Here is a 16,756-nt window from a genome sequence, read left to right on the forward strand (position 1 = left end):
CTTTGAAATGTGTGCAGTCTGAACCTCCGTCACACCCACGAGGCGTGTGAACTTACTGCCGGGTGTGTCCCCACAGAACGCCTTGGCCCACGAGGAGCTCTTGGTTGCGGTGGAGATGCTGTCTGCTGTTGCCTTGCTAAACCAGGCCTTGGACAGCAACGACCTCGTGTCTGTGCACAATCAACTCAGAAGCCCAGCAATAGGCTTCAACAATCTGGACGAGACGTATGTGGAACGGTAAGAGATTTTCCAAAACTCTTTCCAGTGCAGAAATGTGTGTTTGGCAGATCTCACAAATACAGGATTTGTTACTTACTGAAGAAATCCACATATCCATGCTCATTTTCTTGAAAGCTAGTCTACTTTAAGAGTCTTTCTGATGTTATAGTTTCTTCTTTACAGTATTGCTCTTAGGGAAACAAAGAACCCGAAAATGATCATCCTATGGGAATTGCTGACTGACTTTATCATTAGCAAAGATTATCTGATAGGCTAAAAATAAAAAGTGTTGAAAACATACCTTTTCTATACTTCCTTTTGGCTTCTTTTGGAGATGACAAAGTGTCGAAAAGTTGGAAGCAACTTTAATAATCATCCAGTCCAATTCTCTTATGTTACTGATGAGAAAACTGAATCTGGATTTATTGACCCAAAGTTTGGCAGTTGGGTCCCCAAACCCATTTTTCTGATTGTTAAACCAAAGGAATCTTGAAACCACAGTGGATCATGGTGCTGGTAACAACCTCAGTTTATTATTTTTTCATTTTGTGTCCCTTAAATATGCTAGTAGGTACTACAATTGATAGTATTATAAAACACTAGAGCAGATCTAGAGAGAAAATTAAGGAGCCCAATGAAAGATTCAGGAAGACAAAAGCCCTTCAAAACCCAGTGATTTTCCGTCCTGTGACCACCAGGGGGAGATGTCTGCTTAGCTCTGGACAAAAACTTTTCCGATACTGAGCCTGGAACTGCTCAAATAAGTAGGTTGAGTAATTCTCCTGCGTCACATACAGTTGTACAGGAAAAAAATTTTTTTAACTTCTTAGAAGTTTAAAAAATGTTGTTTGACCACTTGTCTATGTAGAGAATGTCCCAAAAGTAGTAGGGCAGTGGGCTTTCCTTGTTTTCAGTCTTCTTGGAGAAACTGATGCTCTTATACAACATAAATGTGGCACCTGGTTCATATTATGCCTCAGTGTCTCTTTCCAAGGCTATTTATTTCTACTACCACTGTTTCTATTAGTGTCACCGCTCTCTCCTCCAAGTTTAGAAACCTCAAGTTCAGCTTAAGTTTCCCTCTGCCCTCTGCCAGGCACCCTCCTGTCGTCAACAGCCCTCTCTCTTCTCTCCCTGTCGGTAGCCAGTCTGTGTGCATCACACCTCTGCAAAATGCCTCCATTTCCAGAGACCACCTCATTTGGGCTTCTCGCCTTGGCTTCTGTCGTAACCTCCGGATTGGTCTTCCTGCATCTTCTCTCTCCTCATTCTTACCAAGCCAGGCTTTGCTCTGCTCCCTCTTCCTGCTGGAGTGGAAGACAGAGATGCTCCCTCCCTTAGGAAGCCTGACGGTCTAGTGGGGCACTAATGGGGAATCTTACAGAGAGAACTGTCGAGACTGTCCCACAGATGTAGCATCCCTGGCCACTGCCCTCTAAATGACACTACCCCCACCCCAAACCACCCATTTTATCAACAGCCCTCTCCCACATCCCATTAGAGAACCACTTTTATACCTGTGGTTTTCAACTGGGGCCTACAGATACAACTTCAGAGTTAGAATATTCTATATGAGGAACTTAAATTTTGTGTGTTTCAATAATCTTTTTAAAAACGTGAGGGGCCTCAGTGCCAACCCTGACGTGTGGCACCACGTGACACAGCGCACTCCCCGCTCGGGTACGCTGTGCCCAAGGCTGCGGGTCCCAGGAAGGAGAGGGGGCTGGGGAAGGCGGGGTGACCCGCGAGCACCGAGGCCCCAGAGGAGGATGCCGTGGCTCCAGGTGCCCATCACGTGGGCCGAGAAGGGCGGCGTGTCACCGTGGTGTGCGTGGCGGCTGATTATGAGCAGTCTATGCAGATGGCTGTGTGTTGGGAAGGTGAGAAAGTGACAGAAGCATCTTCAAACGGTTTTGTTGCTATTAAAATCGATACCAAAAGTGCAGTCCTCCGTGTTCACAAATCTGCCCCGCAGTGTGCGTTGCAGCCAGTTTCTCTGTTGGAGCCCACGGAATCCCCTCGGAAGCAATAGCAGGAAGTGTTTGTGCGGATGCGCTTGTTACCAGAATTCACCTCGTCCGGCAGATGCGCCCGTTCGAAGGGGAAACCTCAGTGGCAAACGGCAGCCGGTCAGCAAGTTCCGTCTCTACTCCACCCACCCATCCAGACCCAGCGACACTCCTGAAGACTCCCAGCCTGGAAATGCGGAGCCTGGTGAGACACCACCCTCCCCTGGTACGGAGTCAGAGTCTGCCCCAGGAGGAGGCTCACCGGGCCATCCACTCCGTCTCGGGAGCCGAGGGGATGGCCGAGTCAGGACCTGCAGGGACCCGCTCGCCGTCAGTGGGAAGGCCAACCGAAAAGCGTGAAGAAAGGAGAGGAGAGAAAAGGAGAGAGGAAGAACAGGCAGGCTAAGAAGGAAAGTGAGAGGAGACCAGCTGGAAAGGAATTGTTGGATTTTGAAAGAAAGCACGAGGAGGAATTCACAAAAAGAATGTTAGAGGAGAGGAACAGAAAAGGCAGAAAGATCAGGGCAGCTCGAGAACGTACAAAACAGCAGATTGCATTGGACCCCGAGGAGAGAGCCCGTTTTGCAAGGACGGGAAGAAGTAGAAGCTGCTAAAACTGCCGCCCCCCTGGCGAAACAGGCAGAAATGGAAGCCAAGAAGGACACTCCTGCAGGAGAGGGAAGCACAGTTGCAGGGGTTCAGTGTGGTCTCCTGATGGTTCTTCCTTTACAGATCAGCTCCCTGCCGAGGCTCCTCTAGACGAGGCAAGGCCGTGTGCTGCACAGACTGTTGGCAACGCTCATGGTAGCTTCTCTGATTGTAGAGAAACTACTGGATTTGGAACTTGCCCCAAGTGCTTCAGTGCTGCTCTTGCCAGCAGGAAGACCAGCTAACCCCTGGCACATTCTTCCAGTGCAGGCTTTTGGACATTGTTGGGGACAGAACCTTACCTCTCCTTGCCATCCGGAGATTGATTAGCAACTTCTTATTTAGTAATCTTCCCCTGCACAGACCCCAGGGAGAGCAGCATCTTCGGAACCCTCAAACCTGCTTCCTCTAGTGATCCAGAAAAAAAGGGAATCAGAAAGAGAGTGCTAGGGGAATGGGGTGAAGACTTTAAAAAGGAAGGGAAGATATTAGACTCAAGATGATGGTGAAGATGAAACCACACTTGGAATGGAAATTTTACTCAACAGATGTGGTGTGACAAGTGCGTTATATGCAATAATAACTGTTTCTCTTACTGATTTAATTCAACTAAAATTCTGCTGGAGAGGTGGGACTACTTTATGTTTTCTTACCAATCTATAAAGTGTCTCTTTATTCCTGCTATGTGGGTCAAAGTTCTTTAACTCAGGCAAGTCAAGAGATAAAATAACTCGCTGCTAGGTCCTTGCATATGGTAACCAACTGCTAGAAGCCTAAAAGAATCAAAAGATTTGCCACAACCTCCCTTTAGCAGCTTTCTTACTCAGTATTTCACATTCCCATTAGCCCTGTGCTTTCAGATAATGCATTTTGTTAGATAGAGCTTTTTTGCACCAGAACTCCTAAGCCCACACAAAGTAACTGGTATGTCACTGAGCAATTTGACTGAGTCAGAGCTTTTTAACTAGCCAATCAGATGATTTATGTTTAGTTTTTCTCTTTCTGCGCATCAGCTGCAAGCAAATCTTGTAGTTTTTTATTTTAAGCACTGAATAAAAAATCTTCCCCAAAATTTTTTTTAAAATGTCTCTTTATTGATTTCAGAGAGAGGAAAGGAGAGGGAGAGAGACAGAAACATCAATGATGAAAGAGTCATTGATGGGCTGCCTCCTGCACGCCCCCAACTGGGGATTGATCCCATAACCTGGGCATGTGCCCTGACCAGGAATCGAACCCCGATCGCCTGGATCCTAGGTCGACCCTCAACTGCTGAGGCATGCCCGGCTGAGCTCAAAAATTTTTTTTATTTAAACATTTTCTGGGTCACCTGGATGACCCAATACCAACATGAGATTTCAGGGCCCCCTTTGGTTCTTGTGTTGACAGTTGCATTGGCCTCGAGTGATCTGCCGTAGCCTCAGCATTTTACTTTTAGTGTCAGCTTTTAACCCAGGTTCTTGAAGCCCATGTTTACAGGTTTTCAAGTTTAAGAAACTGCTGGATCTGGGCCACTCACTATGGCTGTGCAAGTTCATAGTACAGGAATGTGGGCAGGGCCACCTCGATGAATTCTTACAACGTCTCTATTTATCATGGCTTCTACCATTGGGACTATGTTTTCCCAGAAAGGTTCTTTTGTCTAATTCTTACAAAAGTGATGTAGGGTTGGCATGGCTCTAGGCATATGCTGTTCCCAGGTTAATTGTTCTAAAATGTAGCCATGTTTATTATGCTTCTCTATTTAAGTGTTCCCAGTTCTCTTCTGAATTAAGAACAGACCTTCTCTACACGCATTGCTCTGCCCTTAGCTGCAGCTGCATCTTTCCTTGTATTTTGCCCTTCAGCCAAGCTGGGTCTGAACGCGCTGTGTCCTTTCTGGCCTGTCTGCTGCTATGCATGCTCCTCTCACCACCAGGAAAGTAATGCCTGCCCGGCACGGTATTGGAGCTTCCAGGCCCTGCCTGCCATCGATTACACTTTCATGAGTTATGTCCATGCTTCTCCCCACCCCTGCTAATGTCATCTCTTCTGAGAATTAACATGATGTGGTTAAAGGAACATAATCGTGGAGGGAAAAATAAAATTTTGATTCTGCCTAGTGAAGCCCTTTTCTCCTCATCTATCCGTCAAGCACAAAAACATAACAAAAACATGTACTCTGCATTAGCAAAACAGTTTTGAGGATTAAGTGCTTGGTTCAGTGCCTGCCTGGGCAAGGCACTCCACCACTAAGATCTCCTTCCACTTCTCCTCCCTTGGAACCCCGTTATTTCTAGTCCTATGGACTGTCCCTACTTTGTGGCCCCTCTGCTCTGTTCTTACACCCTTCTGGAGTTTCTGTCATCTTGTCCACTAGACTGAAAGCTCCTTGAAGTATAAAGGCTGAATCTTGTTCATTTTAATATCCCTGTGGTGCCTGCCGCAGGTTTTGTATGTAGTAAGTGCTTAATAAACATCTGCTGAACTAAGTCGGAATTTTAATCTCAAAACTTCCCAAGTCTGTTAGAAATACAATGTTACTAGTGAGCCCCGTGGCAGGTGACGAGAGATGGAAGGACAAGGACAGGGACTTTTTTGGGTAAACTACAGAGTGTTTTCCAAATCTGATGCCTTTAATACTCAGAGAAGTCTGTGGCGCTCTGTGTGTTACCCCTAAAATCTGTTCCCTTTCACTAGTGTTTGCTCGTTTCTAAAGAAATGATGGGTGATTGTGGGGGGGTTTTCTGTGTTTATCCTTAAGCTCTCTCATTTTATTCCCTCTGGACCATCATTTAGATGTTAAGCATGTGAAATGCCCATAGGATTTTGCACTCTGTTAGAATGGTCCTATCTATAAGGGGTGCTAAGCAATACAAGTCACCAGTTATCCATATTGCTGTTATGGTCAGTATTCGGTATTACCAGTGACACAGCATCTTCGTAGGTTTGTAGCGCGTGGTAAGAGGAAACTCTCCCACGTGACAGGTGACCAGTTTCAGGCCCCATCTGGTGGTGCCTCATTCAGCCAGTTAATGACTCTTCCCCACTGCTTCCTGTTTTGAATGTTTTTCTCTCTCAAGCTGCTGTCTGTGGAAGACACCTCAGTGTCACCTGGAGGCATGCAGAACTGTAAGAAAATGTCACGACAGGAAAACAGTTTTAGACTTAAAGTGATGTTAACTCTTTTAACCCCTGTTAGGAAATCCACAGGTGCTATGGTTGTAACATTGGTTCTATAATTTTTAAACAGGAAAATTATTGACAAATGAAAGTTTCATAGTGATATATCAAGATGGAATTTTCCCCCCCAAATTTTTCCAGACAAGAAAAATAATTGGAGTGATGGACCAAACTCTGTTTTCCAGAGGGCTCTGCAGAGTGGGGAGGGTCACGGGTCAGGAACCAGGTGTGAGAGTGCCGTGGCAGGGAGGGGACACGAGAGGTTTTTGAGTAGCTGCTGTTAACGTAAGAAATCATTCAAACCTGTGAAGAATTTGGGGGAGTTTATTTGAGCCAAACTGTCAATAGTTGCCGGGCAGCCAAAACCTCAGTGGACTGAGATAATGCTCCAGAGAATGGCAATTTCGCACTTTATTTTATACATTACAATCAAAAGAGGAGACCTGAGTGGGTTACGTGAAATTCACTGGTGGTAGATTAGGGAGGCGGGAGAAAGCAAAGCGGGGAAACCTCTGCAATTGGATACAAACTGAAATGATAGACATACTTCTTGTAGGTGTGTGCAGGATAGTTAACAGTCAACAGTTAATAACAATGAGGTGAGGAGGACTTTTAAGATATTCTGGTTCAACTCATGCACCACCTCTCTGAGCAAACATACAGTGAAGATGTGTGTTGTTTAGCAAGGTTTCTGGAACTGCAGTTACATTTTATTTGATTCCTCAATGTGCATATTAGATCTCAAGGTAGCCTAGCTCTGTTAGGGGTTATTTACAGCTCACACTTTGGGAGAAACAAGAGTAATAAAAAGAATCCCTGATGGAAGGGTTGAGAGCCATGGTCATTCCTGGCCAAGACATGCAAAAGGGAGGAAAATTAGTAATTAGGCAAAAAGCAAAATCACAGTTAAGAATATCTAAGTTTGTTTTTGTTTTGTATTGTTTTGCTTGAGTTAGTTACGAAGTTGGATTTTGAGGAACTTTCATTAAACAGCATTTGTTCATAAAGTATTTTTAAGAAAAAGAACACCATTAGTATAAACGAGCTTCCTGTATATTGGGGAAGCTGCAAGTGACAGTTTTTCTTGCCTTTCTCTTTGTCTAACCTCATAACAACTACTTTTGGCCCCTTGTGTCAAATTTAAGATGAACAAAGAATGAATGTCTCTGATCAGTGTCATGATTGTTGTCTCCTCCACAGGTACGCAGATGAACTATTCTCCACTAAACTGGAGGTTTTGTCCCAAGGGCAAGAGACCTTAAGCTGGAATGAAATCCAGAATTGTATTGATATGGTTAATATTCAAATTCAAGAAGAGCAAGACCGTAAGTGTGGAACACTTTGCCTCTAGTATAATGGAAATAAGGTGTCTGGACAATCAATTCTCTAGATTAGGGCTACAAGTTTTTACTCATGGAGCCCTATGAAAGCACACTCCCCTTATATGTGTGTATGAATTTATATGTAAATTATATGCCTGTACTACTGTATCAACATATTATAAACATTACAAAGAATGCATAAAAGACATGAAAGGACAGACTGAAAATACGTATAAATAGGGGTGTGAAGAGAGCAGAGCGCCTAAAGAATGGCTCTTCTGTGTATAACACATCCTAAATAGAAACAGGGATGTGCAGAGAGCAGAGTGCCTGAAGAATGGCTCCTCTGTGTATAACACATCCAACAAGAACTTGGGTTTACTCCTCATAGGTGGCGGATGCTCTCGCCTTCCTGTGACATTACACCCTACATGAAAAAAAAATAGAGGTCCTAATGACTTTCATTTATTGGTACTTCAGAGATGACTACTCTACCTAACTCAGTTTTTTAGGCACTCAACTTTATTTTGACCTTTCATTTGGGCATTTTCCTGAAATACAACACATTCCTGCCCTAGGAATAGATTGGAACATAATCTGTTGCTTTATAATCAGAAGTCATGGTAACTTGTGTTTCTTGAGATTATGAACTATCAGCCCGAAAGTGGACAATCCCAAGAAGATATGCCCTGAAGCATGCTTTCTTGAGTGTCAGCTGCTTTTTTACCATTTCCCTTTTATGTATAAAAACAGCGAGGAATGAATGTCTAACTGTAGCAATCAATTATTCACTGCTTTTCTGTAGCATGAATTACCAAATTCAAGCTTTAAGCTCTTTTTCCATCATAAAACCTAACAGCCCTGGTCGGTGTGGCTCAGTTGGCTGGGCGTCGTCCCACACACCCAAAGGTTGCTGGTTCAATTCCTAGTCAGGGCACATGCCTGGGTTGTGGGCTCGATCCCCAGTAGGGGATGTGCAGAAGGCAGCCGATCAGTGTTTCTCTTTCACACTCCCTCTCCCTTCTTCTCTAAAAATAAAAAATTAAAAATTAAAAAATAATAAAAATAAAAACAAACCAGCACTATCATCTTTGCTTTCTCTGAGCCTTTTGATTTGTCAGCAACATTGGATTAGGATTGCTAATGTTGTTGACCTCCCTTCCACCCTCTGGCTTTCACTTATTTTTCTAACTCGCTCTGAGTTTGCTGCTAGCATAGGCAGATCCTTCCCTCACGCATTTAGGTGGTTTTGTTCTAGCGTGTTTTGGTAAGGTCTTAGGTCTGGTCTTCCAGTGCTCTAACTTTAGGATAGTAAAATTACCCTGGAGATAAATGAATGACTTTGTTAATCGCATTTCCAATTTTCTTCTCTCTTTACTATTTCCTGTGAGCACTTGTACCCAACATTAACGCAGGGTTTGTTTTTCTGTTAAACATCTCACCCTAGGCCCCAAGTAGAAAACAGCGTGCAGGCGTGCTGCCTTGGCTCCGTGCACGTGGGTGTATCGCCACGACACTGACCCCTGGCGCTCTCTTCCCTTTGTCCTCAGGTTATGTACAAATATGAATTTCCTCTTTTGCAGCCACAGCTTCCTGCTGCCGCTCTGCATTTCCTTTCAGTGAGGCATATAGGGTCCCTGTAATCAGATGGCTTACACACGGCCCACTAGCTCTCGTCTAGCACATTGGTTCGGGAGTTGGCGGTTCTTGCCAGATGTTAGTCAAGAGGGAAGCACTAACTTGAGCAGATGTTCAGCATGTACTGGTGAGGGAAGAAACACTGGTGTTTGTGTCCTGTTACAAAGCTCAGTGCCCCAGCCCTCTGCCTTCCTGCCTTCCTCTTCAACACCACCCCCAGCTCCACACTTGGAGTCTCCTGCAGCAATGATTTGGGTGCTTTGGCTAATGCCACCCAAGAGTAGGACTCCTCTTTGGGTAGGCAAAGCAAAGAATCATGTCTCATCTTTGTTTTCTAGCTTTTTCTCAATTCTTTCTTTTTTTTTCACTTAGACTTGGATGCTCTCTCTCTTTTTTTAAAAAAATATATCTATTGATTTCAGAGAGAGCTAGAAACATCAATGATGAGAAAAGTCATTGATCAGCTGCAGCCTGCAACCCGGGCATGTGCCCTGACCTGGAATCGAACCCTGATCGCCTGGATCCTAGGTCAACGCTCAACTGCTGAGCCACGGCCGGCTGGGCTTGGATGCTCTCTTGATTTCTCACTGGAAAGTTCACTTTTCCCAGTAGAGCCATAGAGGAGCATTTTTTTTTTTCTTTTCTTTTTTAATCCTCACTTGATATTTTTCCATTGCTTTTTAGACAGAGTAGAAGGGAGGGAGAGATGGAGGGAGGGAGGGAGGGAGGGAGACGGAGGGGAAAGAGAGAGAAAGGTCAATGTGAGAGAGACACATGGATTGGTCACCTCCCGCACACACCCCGACCAGGGCAGGGGATCGAGCCTGTCCTGCAACCCAGGTATCTGCCCTTGGCCAGAATCAAACCCGGGTCCCTTCAGTCCTCCAGCTGACTCTGTAACCACTGTGCCAAACCAGCTAGGGTAGAGGAGCATTAATTTAACCATGTAGCCTAGGCAAGAAAGTTTTCTCCCTTTGAATCGCTTTTTACATTTAGTAGGTACCATTCTTTGTGGGTTACCTCCTCTGCTGCCTCAAATACACAGCCTCTGAGAGGATGCCCACTCTCTCATTGGACTAGAATGTTGTAGTCTCACACAGTGACTTCATGAAGTGGGCCATGAACTGAGGCTCAGCAGTCCTTGTTAAAATGGGATTTCCCCCTGACTTATAAACAGAGGGAGTGATGCAGATGCAGCCGGGGGGCTGCTGAGCAGGTCTCTCAGCTCCTGTGAGGTCATTTACTATGACCTCAGCAGCTTGGGTCTTAGCAACACAGCAAACAAAGCTTAAGCAGGGGATTTCAGTCGAGTCAGCGGGCATGCACTCATTCCGAGGTGAGCAGCCAATGGGAACACACATTTCTTACAGTTTTGTTAAAATTATATTTGGATGCGGTGCTTGAAAGTATTTAGAACAGTCTACCCAAGGTGGGTGTCTAGAGAATGAAATTAAGCATTCTGTGCTCTCCAGTTTATAACTCCTGCAGGGTAAAATGATAACACCTTCCCCGTCCAGCTGGTCACTTGGTTGGAGCATCGTCCTGTGCACCACAGTGTCGCAGGTTCAGTTCCTGTCAGGGCAACACCTGGGTTGCAGGTTGATCCCCGGTTGGGGCGCATATGGAAGGCAACCAATCGATGCTTCTCTCTCTCTCCCTCTCCCCCTCTCCCTCCCCCTCTCCCTCCCCCTCCCCTCCCCCTCCCCTCCCCCTCTCCCTCCCCCTCCCCCTCCCCCTCCCCCTCTCCCTCTCCCTCTCCCTCTCCCTCTCTTTCTCCCTTCCTCTCTCTATAAAGTCAATAAAACCATATCCTCGGGTGAGGATTTTAAAGAGCATGATAATACCGTGTGTGTAGATAGTACTTAGACTTTCTGGAGTCTTCCAGTGTTTTGAAATAATGTAACTTTCATGTTAGAGAAAAACTTTGACTTTTTCCTCAAACATATTCAAGTACTATAATCAGGAATAATTTCTAGTCACTTTAGGCCCCCCCCCCCCCCCAGATGACTCGTTCAGCAAGGTGGTGTTTATGGAGTCATCTATTTGAGAGACACTTCTCTAAATATTTTACCTTAATTTCAATAGCAAGATGCAGCTACTTTTTAAAAATTAATAGTACTTATTCTATTTCATAGCATATCACATTTTTAAAGTGACTTGTGATTGTTTTTTATGAAAAATAACTGGTAAAATGAGAAGTGTAATAACTTTGGCTTTAAGAATGTTTATTTTCTGAGCTTATTGCTTGTTACGTTTGTTTTTAGCAGTTCTTGTCCATCAGCACTAAGCTGGGAAGCAAAAGCCCCCGTCAGTATGTTTGTATGTGTGTACAATGTTTACACACGTATATTCATGTATATACACATATTTGTTCATGCGCTATAGTTTTATGACTGATAGTTTATTCTTAATAATAAGGGGGCATTGAGTCGTGACCTCCACATGGATCCCTTTTGCTAGAGTTCAAAATCTTTTCAGATTCTATAGCTTGGCTTCTGTGCTTTCCATTCCTGGACCTGATAGTCTGTGTCCTAAGATCCTGGGATGTGTAGAGATGGTAGAAGGCTAAACTGGTGGATATAGTTATTCTTCCTTTGGTACCTCCATGATTTAGGGCTCCGGGTGTTATCTTACCAGGTGGTATTACAGAAACAAATCATGACATTAAATAGCCGTACTTGACCGTTAAAAATATCCCAAAACATGCATGACTATGTTAATTTTTATGGAGCTTTCCTATACTTCCCAGAAACGTGGGTATTTTAACTAAAATAAAATTTCAAATTGTGTTTTTCACTTATACTAGCCACACTTTAATTGCTTGGTAGTTACATGTGGCTAATGGCTACTGTATTGGAAAGCCCAGAAACAGAACATTTCCATCACCACAGAATGTTCCACTGGACATCGTTGCAGTATATTCATGTGGAAATTCACTCTACTAACACTGCAGAGAATTGTTTGCTTTTTAAACTCTCTTGTTTTGGCATCTTTTACAGAGTGGTGAAGTAGAGTTATCTAAAGAATAGAATATATATCCAAATATTTTTGCATTTCAGTTTTTTTCCTATATGTCTCTACGTTAAATTCTTCCAGCTCTTGTATTCTGTGGTTCCATTATCCAATATCTAAGTGAAGGTTGCATCAGAAATTAGCATCCATACTGTTACTTGTATGTAAAATTATTCCCCCCCTTTTTCATTCTTTTTTTTTTTTTAATTCTCACCTGAGGATATTTTTTCCATTGCTTTTCAGAGAGAGTGGGCGGGCGGGGGGGGGGGGGTAGGAGACATCGATTGTTGCCTCCCGCACATGCCCTGACCAGGGCCAGGGATCGAGCCTGCAACTGAGATACATGCCCTTGGCTGGAATCGAACCTGGGACTCTTCAGTCTGCAGGCTGAGGCTCTAACCACTGAGCAAATCTGCTAGGGTGTTATTCCCCTTTTTATAGCAGCTCCATTGAGATATAATTCATATGCTATAAAATTTACCTTTCTATTGTCTTTTATGGAGGTTTTATGTATTTAAAGGTTGTCCAACAGTTATAAGACTGCTGTTCAGTTAGCCTTCAGATGGTTATTCAGGTCGATTTTTCTGTACTTTAGCTGCAGCTCTGATATGGTGCTGGGAGGCGGCAAGTGTCAACTTCCACCTACTTCGCCGCCGTCTTGCTATCTCACCACTATCTAAATTCATAACATTTTCATCACCCCAAGAAAGAAACTGCATGTCCATTAGCATCACTCCTATTTCCCCCCCCCCTCCCATCCCCTGTCAACCACTCACCTGCTTTGTTTCTATGGATTTTCCTGTTTTTGACATTTCATATAAATAGAATCGTGTAACGTGGCCTTTTGTGTCTGGCTTGTTTCGCTTAGCGTAGTGTTTTCAAGGTTCATCCGTGTCGTGTTGCGTTTCAGTATACTTCACATTCCTCTCTAGGTTAAATAATACCTCATTCTGTGGGTAGACATTTTGTTTATTTGCTCATCAGTTGATGGGTATTTGGGTTGTTTCTGCTCTTAGCTATTACGAACATTCCTTCTGTAAACATTCGTGTGGAAGCCTTTGTGTGCACATATGGCTTTAGTTCCCTTGAGTACACACCGAGAAGTGGAACTGCTGGATCACATGGTAATCTGCATTTAATATTTTAAGGACCAAGCTGAGTGTGCCACTTTCCATCTCCAGCAATGTGTGTTCCAGTTTCCCTGCATCCTCAAGCACTTGTTACTGTTTGTCTTTTTTGTTATAGCCACCCTAGTGCGTATGAAGTGGTATCTCATTGGGATTAGGATTTGCATTTTCCTAAAAACTGATGATATTGAGCATCTTTTCATGTGCTTATTAGCTATTCATATACCTCCTTTAAAGAAGTGTCTAATCAAGTCCTTTACCCATTTTAAATTGGGTTTTCTTTTTGACTTTTGAATAGAGGAGTTACATATTTGGCCTACTTGCATACAAGGTATACAAGTCCTTTATTAAGGACTTCCAAGCATTTTCTCCCATTGTGTAGGTTGTCTTCATTTTCTTTGACGGTGTCCTTTGAAGCGCAGAGGTTTAATTTTTATAGCATCTCACATATTTAATTTTTTTCCCTGTTGTTTGTGGTTTTGGTTTCATAGCTAAAAAGCAGCGCCTAATCCAAAGCCATGAAGACTTAACTCCTATGTTTTCTTCCAAGAGTTTTATAGTTCATGCTTTTACTTCTATGTCTGTGATCCATTAGAGTTAACTTTTGTGCACAGAGTGATATAAGGAATTCAACTTCATTCTAATGTATGTGGATATCCCGTTTTCCCCATGCCATTTGTTATAAACACTATAATTTACCTGTTGAATTGTCTTGGCATCCTTGTCAAAAATCAATTGAGCATGACTGTAAAGGTTTATTTCTGAATTTTAAACTCTATTCCATTGATCTGTATATCTGTCATTATGCTAGTACAGTGCAATATTAACTGTAGCTTTGCAGTAAATTTCAAAATTAGGACGAGTCCTTCAACTTTGTTCTTTTTTTTCCAATATTGCATTTTTTATTCTTGATCTCTTGCATTTCATTTCCATATGAGTTTTAGAATCAGCTTGGCAATGTCTGTTTAAAAGAAATGGGCATCTGGGATTTTGTTAGGGGTTACACTGAATCTGTAAGTCTGAGGAGTATTTCCATCTGAACAATATTAAGTCTTTAGATCCATGAATGTTAGATGATTTTTCCATTTAAGTCATCTTTAATTTTTTCAATGCTATTTCATAATTTGTAGTGTACATACCATATGCGTCTTTTGTTAAATTTATTCCTATTCATTCTTTTTGTAGTTATAGTGTATTTGTCATTGGAATTTATTATATGTGGATTTTTTTCCCCTTAGTGTTGTTTCAGATTGCACATTGCAAATGTATAGGGATACAACTGATTTTTGTACATTGATCTTATCTCTTGCAGCCTTAGCTATACTTGATATTGGCTCTTACAGTTTTTTTGTATGTGGATTTCCCACCTCCCTTTCTAACTCAATCTGCAGTTACTGATTCTAGAGAACTTATAAAGTACTGTGACTGAAAAGGAAACTTTCTTCATTTTCCAGGAATTGTGGCTGTGGGGTGCATCAATGACGCTATTGACGAAGGGGATCCTTTAAAGACACTAGAAAGTCTGCAGTTACCTACAGCTAAGATTAAAAATGTGGACCCAGACTATGCCCAGCACTACCAGGATGTTTTATACCATGCGAAATCACAGAAACTGATGGTAAGTCTCAGTAAGTTTGGTTTTTTTACATTTATAGATGGGGTGAGGGAAAAAGCAGAAGGGAGGATTTTTGTTTTTTACACCCAGTTTTTCCTAAAGCTTATGAGCCTCTTGTTCCAGCAACTGCCTGTGAGTCAGGACGGAAGTAATAAGGCTGTCATTTTCCTGGTGTTAAGGGGAAGCCGGCTCCACAGCTGATTACTGCTTCCACTCTTTCACTAAAAATTCAGTTGTGAGGGAGTTTTTGTTCAGAGTCCAAGTCATTAGATATTTTCTGAGCATATACTGTGTGCACAGTGCAGTATGTAGCATCTGGAAAGGGGAAGGGGGACCCAAGGAACACGATACCATTTGAATGTTCTCTGTCCTGATCTTCATGCTTAAAAATGTATTGAGGCAATAGGCATTCTCTTACACAGTAGTTAAGTAATAGTAGAGATAGGTAAGTGGCAAAGTGGCAAAAGGGGGAGTGCACCAGTGATTCGGAGATGGTTGGGATTGTTGCAGATTAGAATCCTGAGAACAGTGGGAGCTGAGCCTGAGAGGTAAGGAAGAGTTGGTTCAGTGGGTGGAAAGCAAGACAATGTCGGCAGGGACCAGCATGGTTTGTTCTGGGCATAGGAGGGACTGACCTGGCCAGTGTCCCATAAAAAACAGAGGGTTTTTTCTGGCTGGGGAGCTTGTACTGATATTATGAGGAGTCCAGCAGGTACTGGCCACTATTAGAAGGGCACTGGGCTGAATGATGAGCCTTGTATGACCTGTCACCTGAGAAAGGGAGTGATGCTGCCTGGGACCTAGCCACTCAGAGCTTTCATGTCCCCAGGTGCTAGCCAAAGCCAAGAGGTGAGCGTGTCCGCTATATGGGTCCTTAGAACCCAGGAACCACCTCATCTGAGACAGGAAACACATCATTGGTTAGAGCAGACATATTGACCAGCTGGTATATTCTCACATAATCCTCATAACAGCTCTATGAACTATCATTAGCATCTTACAGATAATGAAGCTAAGACCAAGTTATCCAAAGTAGTTATTTCTGAAACTATGCCCCATCTGTGTGACGCAGAAACATATAATTGTGCATTAAGGCAGATGGGAAAGTATGTTTATTGCAGCACTGTTTGTAAAAGCAGAGGACCAAAAACTACTGAGCGTCCAGCAGGAGGGGCTGGTTAAGTTGCAGTGCATCTTACGGTGAAATACATCCAAGAGATGTATCACACATGGGATGTAAACCCACGTATATGTATGCTTATGTGTGCATAAAATATTTCTGAAAGAAGGTGCCATCTGGAGGGTAAACTAGATAGGTGTGAGACTTCTTTTTTCTCTGTTTTTGTACCATTTGGATTTTTAAAGTTTTTACAGGGTACGTATATTAATGTTTCTAAATTTGACTTTGCCAAAAATTAGCTAGGGATTTTAGTCAAGACATTAAAATTCTGCAGGCTTCAGTTTATGCATGTGTAAAATGAGAATAATAGTACCTATCTTGCCGGATTATAAGATAATGCCCTGACCACAGCCACATGGGGTTTGTCCTTGAGGTGAGCCTGATTCCACAAGCATTTCATAGGCAGGCAGCGGAGGCCCCTCCAGAGCATTCCCTTGTAAGGGTTCTAGATCATGACGGAACTCCGCAGCACCTCCCCAGGGCACCCAGGGCCTCCCCTGAGCGATCACGAGGTGCCAGCGCTATGTTGCGCCCCTTCCTCAGTAAAAGCAGTAACTAGAGCATTAAATATGAGCCTAGGGAACCGGGTTCTAGCTCAGGCATTAAAGTGCTTCTGGCCCTTAAAATTAGGGGCTTGAACTCTATTGGCAAGAGCTAACAGATTTAAAACAATTACAAGCAGTGAATTTGATTTGGTTAAATTCCTATTTTTAAAGTTTTCTTTCTCTGCCAATTAGTTTTGAAACTTTCTTTTCTCAACCTTATCTCTTTCCCTGGGGGAGCGAGGAGGAACTGGTTCTGTTCATTTGGTGGGGTCTCTGTATTTT

General features: G+C 43.2%; 1 protein-coding gene, 2 non-coding genes and 1 pseudogene across 3 annotated transcripts in view; all 4 read left to right on the top strand.

Annotated features, from left to right (window-relative positions):
* IQGAP2 (IQ motif containing GTPase activating protein 2) overlaps positions 1-16,756 on the top strand; it is a 249,363-nt gene that overhangs the window by 152,021 nt on the left and 80,586 nt on the right. The window contains exons 11-13 of the mRNA XM_016205232.2: positions 77-237; positions 7,236-7,360; positions 14,589-14,752. Of these exons, the coding sequence (XP_016060718.2) occupies positions 77-237; positions 7,236-7,360; positions 14,589-14,752 (450 nt within the window). The remainder of the gene's footprint in view (positions 1-76; positions 238-7,235; positions 7,361-14,588; positions 14,753-16,756) is intronic.
* Positions 1,791-4,009, top strand: LOC107531198 (UBX domain-containing protein 4 pseudogene; annotated as a pseudogene).
* Positions 7,597-7,663, top strand: LOC148093475 (small nucleolar RNA SNORA11). The gene has a single exon (XR_015714350.1). It is a non-coding gene; the product is annotated as a small nucleolar RNA SNORA11 (small nucleolar RNA).
* Positions 7,665-7,792, top strand: LOC148093476 (small nucleolar RNA SNORA11). The gene has a single exon (XR_015714349.1). It is a non-coding gene; the product is annotated as a small nucleolar RNA SNORA11 (small nucleolar RNA).

This window comes from Miniopterus natalensis, chromosome 3 (assembly GCF_054644295.1).
Source record: "Miniopterus natalensis isolate mMinNat1 chromosome 3, mMinNat1.hap1, whole genome shotgun sequence".
NCBI lineage: Eukaryota > Metazoa > Chordata > Mammalia > Chiroptera > Miniopteridae > Miniopterus > Miniopterus natalensis.